The 13,278-nt window shown below is 39.5% G+C and overlaps 1 protein-coding gene across 1 annotated transcript in view; it reads left to right on the plus strand.

Moving 5' to 3' along the window:
• LOC126457534 (ankyrin repeat domain-containing protein 6) overlaps positions 1 to 13,278 on the plus strand; it is a 722,889-nt gene that overhangs the window by 655,353 nt on the left and 54,258 nt on the right. The window contains exons 6-7 of the mRNA XM_050093890.1: positions 10,668 to 10,868; positions 12,981 to 13,079. Coding sequence (XP_049949847.1) covers positions 10,668 to 10,868; positions 12,981 to 13,079 — 300 coding nt within the window. The remainder of the gene's footprint in view (positions 1 to 10,667; positions 10,869 to 12,980; positions 13,080 to 13,278) is intronic.

A 13,278-nucleotide genomic window follows, 5' to 3' on the forward strand; every position in this document is an offset into this window, starting at 1 on the left:
ATAAACATTGGGTAACACAGGAAATACTTCAACTGACTCACAAGCAAAAGAAGTAAAAAACTGTTCAGGGAAAGACAGGAATCGGTCAGTTAGGAATTAAATAAACAGGTAGTGCAGCAAAGACAATGGCTGCATGAAAAATTGGAAGAAATAAAAGAATAATAATTGTTCGAAGGATTGATTCCACATATAGAAAAGTTAAAACAACCATTGGTGAAATCAGAAAAAAGGGTGTCAACATTAAGAGTGCAATGGGAATTCCACTCTTAAATGCAGTAGGAGAGCAGATAGGTTGAAAGAGTAGACTGAAGGCCTGTAGGGGGAGGAGAACTTGTCAGTGATGTGGTAGAAGAGGAAATGGGAGTCAGTAGGGAAGAAATAGGTAATCCAATATTAGAGTCAGGATTTAACAGAGCTTTGCAATCAATTAAGTCAAACATTCCTTTGGAACTTCTGAAATCATTGTGGTGAAGAGGCAACCAAATGACCATAGAAATTGGTATGTAGGATCTATGAGACTGCAAACATAACATCAGACTTTACAAAAAATATTATCCACACATTCCCAAAGTAGCAAGGGAAAAAATTGCATGAAACGTCACACATCCAGCTTAACTTGGATGCAAGTGCATGGCAAAAATAAGCAGAAGTATAAGAAAGTAACTTCCTGGCAGATTAAAACTGTGTGCCCGACCGAGACTCGAACTCGGGACCTTTGCCTTTCGCGGGCAAGTTTAGCTCTAAAAACAACTGAATATCTTTTGTTATCACTTGAGAAGAACAGAAACAATTCCAAGGAAACTCTCATCCCAAGTGGCTGTTGAGCAGCATCAATGGGGATAAAGACATGTGGAGTACTGTGAAGCAGTGCAGAGATGGTGCAGTATAGCACACAGCATCCTGGCTGGCCTCAGTGAGTTCAGATTACTGAGTTATGAATGTAGCTGGCTCCCAGCCTGGAACTGCTTGAGCAGTTGAATGCTGCTACTGGAGTCTGTGCTTCACCTTAAATATCCATCAGGCAAGTGTGTTCAGAACCATATGATATGACGGCAGTAATTGTTTCCTTAACAGCGACGCCATCAGTTTCCTGATGCACATACTGGTTGGGCACATGACTGGTGCCCCACACAACAAGCAGAGTAACAGACTGTATACAGTGTTGGGTCCACAGCACACTATGCCCTTGTGGTATTTGTAAATAGTCTTCTGAAGAGAGTTGCTTATGAGCCAGTGGTTAACTACCTGCAGGACAAAGACATTGTGTTGGAAGCATAAAGTAGTCAGCTTATGACCACTATACAACAATTCCTTTTTTGATAAACAGCTTTTTCCTCTGATTGTCCACTAATACCTACATCCTCATTTCATTAGATAGCCACTAGAATAACCAATGGAAGGGTAACATTCTACAAATCAGAGTGTGGAATGTAAAAAGCTATAAAATATGAAAAGGGGACTCCAAAGACTTAGTCCAGATATCGTAGGGACCAGTGAAGTGAAACAGAAAGGAGATAAGGATTTATGGACAGATGAATATTGAGTAATAACAACAGTAGAAAATGGGACTAGGATTGATTCTGAAAAGGAAGGTAGGGCAGAGAGTGAGTTAGTGCGAACAGTTCACTCATGAGGCAGTTCTCATCAAAATCAACAGTTGTAAGGGAGATGAAAATCTAATAATCATGGGGAATAGGGATGTGGTAGTAGGGGAAGGAACAGAGAACAATGTTACAGGAGAATATGGGCTTGGAAATAGTACAGAGAGAGGAGAAAGATTAATTGAGTTATGCAATAAGTTTCGGCTAGTAACAGGGTACACAATGTTTAAAACTCACAAGAGGGAGGGGGGAGGGTATATTTGGAAAATACTGAAGACATGGGAAGATTCCAGCTGGATTACATCATAGTTAGACAGAGATTCAGAAATGAGATATTGCATTACAAGCTGTACCCAGGGGCAGTGGCAGATACAGAATAACCTCAAGGAGGATGCACTAAAGATGTATTGAGCTACATTTACTTTTACTGTAATAAAAAATAATCAAGTTACATGCAAAGTTTATGAAAGTTTTATTTAAACTGATTTTACACATATACCAGACAGTGCCATCTTAAGATATAAGAAAGTTACAATTGTGGTTCTCTTCCTTAAATGATGAATTCTATGTGCCTATTCTTCCTGGCAAATTGGTTAATTACATCGTCAATAGGACAATCAATGTCAGGGTGAGTGTTCAACAGAGCTAAGCCATTAAGTTGAACGTCCTCCATTGTCGACCTCAGCCATGTCTTTGTATGCCGCAATGTTGAAAAACTTTATTCCACTGTAGCAATAGATGCAGGTGGACAAGCAAATATTTTGTACAGCACGTGCAAAGTAGGATAGTTAGATCTAGGACAAACAAACAGCACTTCCATAACAGAATCATGATTATTAAGGGCATTTATTTTCGTTTGCTTGTATTGAAGAATCTTTCCCATTAGTCTCTTTTTAATCACTCGACTCAGTAGAGTCGACTGATGAAAGAAATGAACAAATAGCATGCAAGCTGACTGGCAGGAACAGCACAGATGGCAATGCGGGTGGCCTCGCAAGGGGGAGCATGCACAGCCTCCATATGTATCTGCCAATGCCCAGGAGCTGATATAACGTCAAATCATAACTTAATAATGATGAAGATTAGGCTGAAGATTAAGAGAATCATCCAGAAGAATCGATGTGGAAAATGTAGGATACTGTAGTACTGAGGAAACATGAGCTATATTTGAAGTTCACTAAGGATGTAGATACTGCAGTAATAAATACCACAGTAGGCAGTTTAGATGAAGAGAAAAGAAAACGACTAGAAACGGCCATCACAGAAGTAGGACAGACTAACATAAGAACAAGAAAAATAATGTCGAATAAACATTGGGTAACACAGGAAATACTTCAACTGACTCACAAGCAAAAGAAGTAAAAAACTGTTCAGGGAAAGACAGGAATCGGTCAGTTAGGAATTAAATAAACAGGTAGTGCAGCAAAGACAATGGCTGCATGAAAAATTGGAAGAAATAAAAGAATAATAATTGTTCGAAGGATTGATTCCACATATAGAAAAGTTAAAACAACCATTGGTGAAATCAGAAAAAAGGGTGTCAACATCAAGAGTACAATGGGAATTCCACTCTTAAATGCAGTAGGAGAGCAGATAGGTTGAAAGAGTAGACTGAAGGCCTGTAGGGGGAGGAGAACTTGTCAGTGATGTGGTAGAAGAGGAAATGGGAGTCAGTAGGGAAGAAATAGGTAATCCAATATTAGAGTCAGGATTTAACAGAGCTTTGCAATCAATTAAGTCAAACATTCCTTTGGAACTTCTGAAATCATTGTGGTGAAGAGGCAACCAAATGACCATAGAAATTGGTATGTAGGATCTATGAGACTGCAAACATAACATCAGACTTTACAAAAAATATTATCCACACATTCCCAAAGTAGCAAGGGAAAAAATTGCATGAAACGTCACACATCCAGCTTAACTTGGATGCAAGTGCATGGCAAAAATAAGCAGAAGTATAAGAAAGTAACTTCCTGGCAGATTAAAACTGTGTGCCCGACCGAGACTCGAACTCGGGACCTTTGCCTTTCGCGGGCAAGTTTAGCTCTAAAAACAACTGAATATCTTTTGTTATCACTTGAGAAGAACAGAAACAATTCCAAGGAAACTCTCATCCCAAGTGGCTGTTGAGCAGCATCAATGGGGATAAAGACATGTGGAGTACTGTGAAGCAGTGCAGAGATGGTGCAGTATAGCACACAGCATCCTGGCTGGCCTCAGTGAGTTCAGATTACTGAGTTATGAATGTAGCTGGCTCCCAGCCTGGAACTGCTTGAGCAGTTGAATGCTGCTACTGGAGTCTGTGCTTCACCTTAAATATCCATCAGGCAAGTGTGTTCAGAACCATATGATATGACGGCAGTAATTGTTTCCTTAACAGCGACGCCATCAGTTTCCTGATGCACATACTGGTTGGGCACATGACTGGTGCCCCACACAACAAGCAGAGTAACAGACTGTATACAGTGTTGGGTCCACAGCACACTATGCCCTTGTGGTATTTGTAAATAGTCTTCTGAAGAGAGTTGCTTATGAGCCAGTGGTTAACTACCTGCAGGACAAAGACATTGTGTTGGAAGCATAAAGTAGTCAGCTTATGACCACTATACAACAATTCCTTTTTTGATAAACAGCTTTTTCCTCTGATTGTCCACTAATACCTACATCCTCATTTCATTAGATAGCCACTAGAATAACCAATGGAAGGGTAACATTCTACAAATCAGAGTGTGGAATGTAAAAAGCTATAAAATATGAAAAGGGGACTCCAAAGACTTAGTCCAGATATCGTAGGGACCAGTGAAGTGAAACAGAAAGGAGATAAGGATTTATGGACAGATGAATATTGAGTAATAACAACAGTAGAAAATGGGACTAGGATTGATTCTGAAAAGGAAGGTAGGGCAGAGAGTGAGTTAGTGCGAACAGTTCACTCATGAGGCAGTTCTCATCAAAATCAACAGTTGTAAGGGAGATGAAAATCTAATAATCATGGGGAATAGGGATGTGGTAGTAGGGGAAGGAACAGAGAACAACGTTACAGGAGAATATGGGCTTGGAAATAGTACAGAGAGAGGAGAAAGATTAATTGAGTTATGCAATAAGTTTCGGCTAGTAACAGGGTACACAATGTTTAAAACTCACAAGAGGGAGGGGGGAGGGTATATTTGGAAAATACTGAAGACATGGGAAGATTCCAGCTGGATTACATCATAGTTAGACAGAGATTCAGAAATGAGATATTGCATTACAAGCTGTACCCAGGGGCAGTGGCAGATACAGAATAACCTCAAGGAGGATGCACTAAAGATGTATTGAGCTACATTTACTTTTACTGTAATAAAAAATAATCAAGTTACATGCAAAGTTTATGAAAGTTTTATTTAAACTGATTTTACACATATACCAGACAGTGCCATCTTAAGATATAAGAAAGTTACAATTGTGGTTCTCTTCCTTAAATGATGAATTCTATGTGCCTATTCTTCCTGGCAAATTGGTTAATTACATCGTCAATAGGACAATCAATGTCAGGGTGAGTGTTCAACAGAGCTAAGCCATTAAGTTGAACGTCCTCCATTGTCGACCTCAGCCATGTCTTTGTATGCCGCAATGTTGAAAAACTTTATTCCACTGTAGCAATAGATGGAGGTGGACAAGCAAATATTTTGTACAGCACGTGCAAAGTAGGATAGTTAGATCTAGGACAAACAAACAGCACTTCCATAACAGAATCATGATTATTAAGGGCATTTATTTTCGTTTGCTTGTATTGAAGAATCTTTCCCATTAGTCTCTTTTTAATCACTCGACTCAGTAGAGTCGACTGATGAAAGAAATGAACAAATAGCATGCAAGCTGACTGGCAGGAACAGCACAGATGGCAATGCGGGTGGCCTCGCAAGGGGGAGCATGCACAGCCCCCATATGTATCTGCCAATGCCCAGGAGCTGATATAACGTCAAATCATAACTTAATAATGATGAAGATTAGGCTGAAGATTAAGAGAATCATCCAGAAGAATCGATGTGGAAAATGTAGGATACTGTAGTACTGAGGAAACATGAGCTATATTTGAAGTTCACTAAGGATGTAGATACTGCAGTAATAAATACCACAGTAGGCAGTTTAGATGAAGAGAAAAGAAAACGACTAGAAACGGCCATCACAGAAGTAGGACAGACTAACATAAGAACAAGAAAAATAATGTCGAATAAACATTGGGTAACACAGGAAATACTTCAACTGACTCACAAGCAAAAGAAGTAAAAAACTGTTCAGGGAAAGACAGGAATCGGTCAGTTAGGAATTAAATAAACAGGTAGTGCAGCAAAGACAATGGCTGCATGAAAAATTGGAAGAAATAAAAGAATAATAATTGTTCGAAGGATTGATTCCACATATAGAAAAGTTAAAACAACCATTGGTGAAATCAGAAAAAAGGGTGTCAACATTAAGAGTACAATGGGAATTCCACTCTTAAATGCAGTAGGAGAGCAGATAGGTTGAAAGAGTAGACTGAAGGCCTGTAGGGGGAGGAGAACTTGTCAGTGATGTGGTAGAAGAGGAAATGGGAGTCAGTAGGGAAGAAATAGGTAATCCAATATTAGAGTCAGGATTTAACAGAGCTTTGCAATCAATTAAGTCAAACATTCCTTTGGAACTTCTGAAATCATTGTGGTGAAGATGCAACCAAATGACCATAGAAATTGGTATGTAGGATCTATGAGACTGCAAACATAACATCAGACTTTACAAAAAATATTATCCACACATTCCCAAAGTAGCAAGGGAAAAAATTGCATGAAACGTCACACATCCAGCTTAACTTGGATGCAAGTGCATGGCAAAAATAAGCAGAAGTATAAGAAAGTAACTTCCTGGCAGATTAAAACTGTGTGCCCGACCGAGACTCGAACTCGGGACCTTTGCCTTTCGCGGGCAAGGTCCCGAGTTCGAGTCTCGGTCGGGCACACAGTTTTAATCTGCCAGGAAGTTTCATATCAGCGCACACTCCGCTGCAGAGTGAAAATCTCATTCTATAAGAAAGTAAATTGAGGAACCTGTTAGATGGCAATCAGCTTCATTTTTGGAAATGTAAAGGCACCAGACAGCTCTAACATTGCGATTCGCAATGGAAGCTAGGTCTAATGAAAATTAAGATGTCTTCATAGGATTTGTTGACACAGATCAAGCATTTTGACAATGAAAATGGTGCAAGGCGTTTGACATTCTGTGTAAAACAGGAGTAAGCAATAAGTAAAAACAGTTAGTATACTGTTTGTACAATAATCAGGAAAATGGAAAAACAAAAACAAAGGGCTTGGGTTAGAAAGAATATAAGATAGCGATGGTATCTTTTGCACTTTACTGTATGTCAAAGAAGCAATGACTAAAAGACAAGAAAGGTTCAAGAATGGGATTAAAATTGGGGATGAAAGAATGTCAATGACAAAAGTTCTTGATGACTGTGCTGTCATCAGTGAAAGTGAGGATGTACTACGGGACCTATTGAATGGAACAGACAGTCTAATGATTGCAGAATACGGACTGAGGATAAACCAAAGAAAGGTGAAGGTGATGATGATTAGCAGAAGTGAGATTAGTGACAGACTTAACAACAAAACTGGTTAATCCAGAATACGTGGTGTTAAGGAATTCTGCTACCTTGGAAGCAAAAAAACACGAGGGATGAAGTAAGACTAGCATAGGTAAAAAGAGCATTTGTGGCCAAAACAAGCCTACTAGTATAAAACATAGACCTTTATGCGAGAAAGAAGTTTCTGAGAATGTATGTTTGGAGTGCACAACATTGTACAATAGCAAAAGGAAAGGAAGAGAATCCAAGCATTTGAGATGTGGTGCTACAGAGAAACGATGTAGGTTAGGTGGACTGATAAGATAAGGAATGAGGAGGTTCTCTGCAGAATCGATGAAGAGAGAAATGTATGGAAAGCACTGTTTAGAGCCGCCACTATTTTTCAACGCTACTGTGTAAAATAGCAAACTTGCCATGGCTATGGTAAAGACCATGGGAGCAGGCAAAACACAGTTATGTAAGATGCAGCAATGCCACTGGTTGAATCCTCATGGGAGGCTGAGGCACAGGTCAGCAACTCAATAATGTCAATACAACAGAGAGACAGGGTGACAATGGTTTCAACAGGCTTATTGCTACACCTCCAAGCTAGAGGCTTGTTTTGCTTACGTCATTGTAAATGGTGCTTTGGCAAAACAAGTAGGCCCTGAAGCTTTATCAGTTCCGATAATTTTTAGCCAGATGCAGTATGGCAGCAACATCTATGAGGGGAAGTCTATGTCAGTCAATGGGGAGACATTGTCCTGCAAGCAGCCACCAGAGATCTGAAATGCATCAATCATAGGCCTACTGCTGGTACTGTGTCCACTGTTTTTGGCTTAGTGTCTTCCAGTCAGTAGGCCACCTTGCAAGAGTGGATGCCATTGCTAAGGGCAATCTTCCTCTACAAGAACCACAGCAGTTTTCTGCACCTTCCAGTGTGTCCAGCTTGGAGCTTCAGAACTGCGTCCAGATGGCACACATGGTGCCGTGGTCTCTGCATGTCAACTTTCCTACCCAGTTGCTGGCATCCTAAAAGGACGCTGGCAGCCTGTTACATCAGAGCCGCAGCATTCGCTGTCTTAAGCACACGCCCATGGGAGCATTGCTAGTACAGAACGTCATGACAACCAGCGTAATTTTTTCTCCAATAAAATTTATGGCTAAGAATTATGTTTCCATGAGCAACTGATGGTCATTATCTTGACAACAACCCACTGCTTCAACTCATTCCTGCCACTGTAGAGACCATCCACCTTGGGCCTCTGCCACTGACTTCAAAAAGAGATAGGATGACAGTACATGTGTTAAGACATCAGGGATCGACTTGCATCATACTAAAGGAAGCTAAAGAGGGTTAAAACTGTAGGGGAAGATACAGATTGGTATATATCAAACAAATAATTGAAGGTGTAGGGTACAAGTGCTACTCTGAGATCAGGAGGGTAGCACCAGAGGAATTCATGGTGGCCCACATCAATTCAGTCAGTAGACTAATGATGAAAAAAAGTAGCAACTAGAACTGAGAAAGCACCTACCACCTTTGCAAGGTATATTTCGAACTTTTGCTCCGGAACCAGATGCATCCCTATATGATCCACTCCAAACTTGTAACTAGTTCGAATTCAGAGGAGGATTATTCCCTCCCCCCCTCCTCCCCCCCCCCCCCCCCACACACACACACAAAAGAGAACTTGATATCACTCTCAGTTTATTTATATCAGCACTTACAAGGGAACCTCCCCATCACACCCCCCTCAGATTTAGTTATAAGTTGGCACAGTGGATAGGCCTTGAAAAACTGAACATAGATCAATCGAGGGAACAAGAAGAAGTTGTGTGGAAATATGAAAAAAATAAGCAAAATATACAAACTGAGTAGTCCATGCGCAAGATAGGCAACATCAAGGATAATGTGAGCTAAGGAGCGCCGTGGTCCCATGGTTAGCGTGAGCAGCTGCGGAACGAGAGGTCCTTGGTTCAAATCTTCCCTCGAGTGAAAAGTTTACTTTCTTTATGTTAGCAAATTTATGATCTGTCCGTTCATTCATTGACGTCTCTGTTCACTGTAATAAGTTTAGTGTCTGTGTTTTGTGACCGCAGCGCAAAACCGTGCGATTAGTAGAAAGGACGTGCCTCTCCAATGGGAACCTTGTTATTGAAGTCGCGAGCTATATATGCTGGATTCATATTGCCCACAGAATACTTCTCACGTATTTAATGCACTCTCGTCCAAAGTAGCGAACAGTCAACTGCCAGTCAGGGACTCTTGTTAGCAGGAATACTCTCTCTTCTGTGCGCTGTAGTCGACTGACGTCGTGTGTTTCGATGTTTGTTTAGGTATAGCGTCCCCATTCTACGGTGCAGTTACCTCGCATCGGATGGACGGACGGACAGATAATAATTGCCTGAAAATAAAAAATTAAAATTTTCACTCGAGGGAAGACTAGAACCAAGAACCTCTCGTTCCGCAGCTGCTCACGCTAACCACAGGACCACGGTGCTCCTTAGCTCACATTATCCTTGATGTTGCCTATCTTGCGCATGGACTACTCAGTTTGTATATTTTGCTTATTTTTTTCATAGTTCCACACAACTTCTTCCTGTTTCCTCGATTGATCTGTGTTCAGTTTTTCAAGGCCTATCCACTGTCCCAACTTATAACTAAATTTGAGGGGGGTGCGATGGGGAGGTCCTCTTGTTAGTAGATCACTTTAGCATTACTTCCAAGAAATACATCATAAAAAAAACAAAAGAAAAGTTTGTCTGATTATCGGAAAAGTAATTGTCTCATGCAACTGATTTAATAGCTATAACAGTAACAAATTCTCACACAATGTAGACAGTGTCTTAATTTAAATGAAATAAAATCAATGTGCACTCACATCACTACCAGTGTTTCATTCAGTATAATGACTAAGGACACAGGTCTGCAGAGTGTAGCTATATGGTTGTTAAATATAGGTAATACTGCTTCTTTGAATTGTTTTCACCTTCTGTTTGGAAAAAGTCAATCTTCACATTGTGTTTTCTTGTTAGTGAAAGGTCTTTCCTTCATGTAGATCATCGGTTCAGTCCATGGACATAGAAACCATCTTAGGTTCATTGTTCAAAACAGGTGCGATCAGCCTATGAATGGGTTTCTTCAGTTGGTTGGAATGTTTTCTGCAGCTAATCAGGTTACAAGACCATCTACATGAGCTAGACAACACAGACAAGTGATTGAAATGTATCCTGTGTTGAAAAGAGCTTGTAATGCTCCAAAATTATTTGCCATTTTGAGATTTATTTTTCATGCTGCTTTATTCTCCAAAAGTTAAATGAAAAACCTGGAAACAAATATATGTAAAAATATAAACACTTTCACTAAAATTTTCTTTGAGGAAGAGGGAGATCATGAGCCTGTTGACCTCCTCCTCCACCCTTCCCGTTGTATCCATACCTGTTGAGAGAGCTATGGAAAGTGATATGTTTTATGCTTTTTGCAGCATGGCAACACAGCTTTACATGAAGCTAGCTGGAAAGGCTACAGCCGTACTGTAGCAGCACTGGCTCGATGTCGTGGAGTCAATCTTCATCTAAAAAACTGTGGTGGATTTGCTGCTCTCCACCTCTGTTGTCAAAATGGGCATAATCAAAGTTGCCGTGAGTTGCTTTTAGCAGGCTGCAACCCTGACCTTCAAAATAATGTAAGTAATGCTTTCTGCCATGAATGTAATAATGTAAAACGTCTTGCCTTTCAAAGATATATTAAACATAATTAAACATAAAGTTATCATAGGCTCATTCATTCACTGCAGTCATTTAAACTACGTGCTATTGCTTGTAATATAATGTCTGTGGCACAACATTTCAAATTTATTTGAGTTTATTCAGATAACAATATCTGTTGTGTCTCTCTTCTTTCTTTTATATTGTTTGCAGAATCATCTAAATTTAGTCTTCATCGATCAGAGCTTTTTTCATTATTCAGTGTACTGTGTTACAAAATTCACTGTTATTACTTGATTATCAAGTAATTGTTGACATTGAAGTATCAAACTTAATGAGTCATTCGTGTGATTGGTGAAACACTTGCAACCATTACATTCACATTCCTATATTAAAAACACTTCCTATTTTCTGGACCATCTGATATGTGTTTCTACCTCCCTCTTATGCCTCATGTGGCAACCTATCACTGGTACTACTGCCCTCTACACAAACATTTCCAATGTGCCTAGTCCATCTTGCACAAGCAGCCATAAAAATCAGTATGACCCTCTCTTGTAAGTTAATGTGTGCTCCGCCAGAAGGAAGGCCATGTGCATGACAGCCCTTGGCATATACTAGCCAATACGCAACTTCAAACATGAAAGCTCAGTCTTAAGCATGTATATGATTTCCACCACACACATGATCTCAAATTATCAGTAATTACTCATGTTATTGGCTACCTGCTGTTCACTTCTGTACCCAGTTACTGCATACCTTTTTGTACATTATTTCTTTTTGTTTACATTTTGTGAATTCCTGTCCTTTTTCTTCCTTGGCTGCTTCTTCTCTACTATTAGCCACTTAATTTTCCTATGTTGCTTTCTATTTTCATGTAATTCTTGCTTCTGTTACAAAAGAGTTCTTCACCACCTATTATTTGGCAGCTATCCTCTTGACCACCTATAACACCTCAGGCTCCAAATCTCCCATCTACAGCTTTTGATCTATCCTATGTATCAGTTACAGTGTTTCAGGTTTTAAAATTTATCTGTTGCTTACAAGTCGTCATTGATTTCCCCTTAATGAGACATGAGTGACTTCTTTTTTTTCTGATCAGTCTTGCTTCCTTCAACCATTACCTCTTTTTTACTATTGAAGGAACCATTGCCTTTAAAAGTTTACAGTTTTGTTTGGATAATATAGAGGGTGATCAGGTACAGTCTGAAAAGCTTGTAAGTGTGTTGCAGGGTAGGTTGTGCTGAGAAATGTTTCTCAAGAAAAAATTCAATACAGTGTGCCATTTCTGAATAAATGAGCATTGAAGTTACCCAATCAGGTCTCTCAAGTGGCCAGCCAGATACAATTAGTGTCCATTGTTCTTACAGTGAATAACACATGAGATTGCTCAGCCTTTGGCTTGAGTTCGATCCTTACTGCAATCCCATGTCCAATTTTTATATTGGCCTCTTGTTTGGTTTTAGGAAATCAAACTAAGAACACATTCTATGACACTGTCTCTGGTGTGCCATTTGAATTTGTGTGTGCAATGGCCTGATTGGCTAACTTATATGTCAGTTGACTCAGAAGCAGTGCAACATATCAAATTTTTTTCTTAAAAATTATTTCACAGCCCAACCTATTCTGTGACACTCTTACAAACTCTTCAGTCTGTTTCTGATCACCCCGTATGTGTGTTCATCCCTGTTGCCTTTTGATAAGTCCAAGTCAATTGTATGAGTATCTTTATTTGACTGAAATCCAGTTTGATGATCATTTCCCAATTACATATTTGGATCATTTTGTCATTTTGTATCAACTGCTGTGCAGGTATTGCTCCTTGTCAGGTAGTACAGAATCTTCTCTTTTATGGATTATGGCATAGCGTTCACATTAATCCAAAATTAGTTTCAGACAGTTAAATAACTATTGATGATTCACTCTGCACCTTCATGCACTTGGAAACAGTCAAAAACTTCATAGTAAAAAGTCCCCTTTTGTTTATATTTATTACATTTTTGCCAATTTATATAACCATTTCATGTAACATTAAGCCATTTAAAAAAAAAAATTCAAATACATGTCTGCACGCTGTTCTGTTTCCACAGTATGGTGATACACCACTTCACACAAGTGCCAGGTATGGACATGCTGGAGTAACAAGAATTCTTATTAGTGCCCAGTGCCATGTTTCAGATCAAAACAAGGTAAGTTGCAGCTATTATGGCTGTTCCTATTGCTGGCATTGCTGTATTTGGTGTCCCACTTTAATTACATAAAAACTTTTTATGGGTAATTGTGGTACAATGACCAGTTGCCAAAAAAATTAAATTCTGCTTGCTTTGCACTTAAAAATATCATGAGTGTGACAATGTGCATACAAAAATACCAAGCCAATTCTTTCCC

This window comes from Schistocerca serialis, chromosome 2 (assembly GCF_023864345.2).
Source record: "Schistocerca serialis cubense isolate TAMUIC-IGC-003099 chromosome 2, iqSchSeri2.2, whole genome shotgun sequence".
Lineage (NCBI taxonomy): Eukaryota > Metazoa > Arthropoda > Insecta > Orthoptera > Acrididae > Schistocerca > Schistocerca serialis.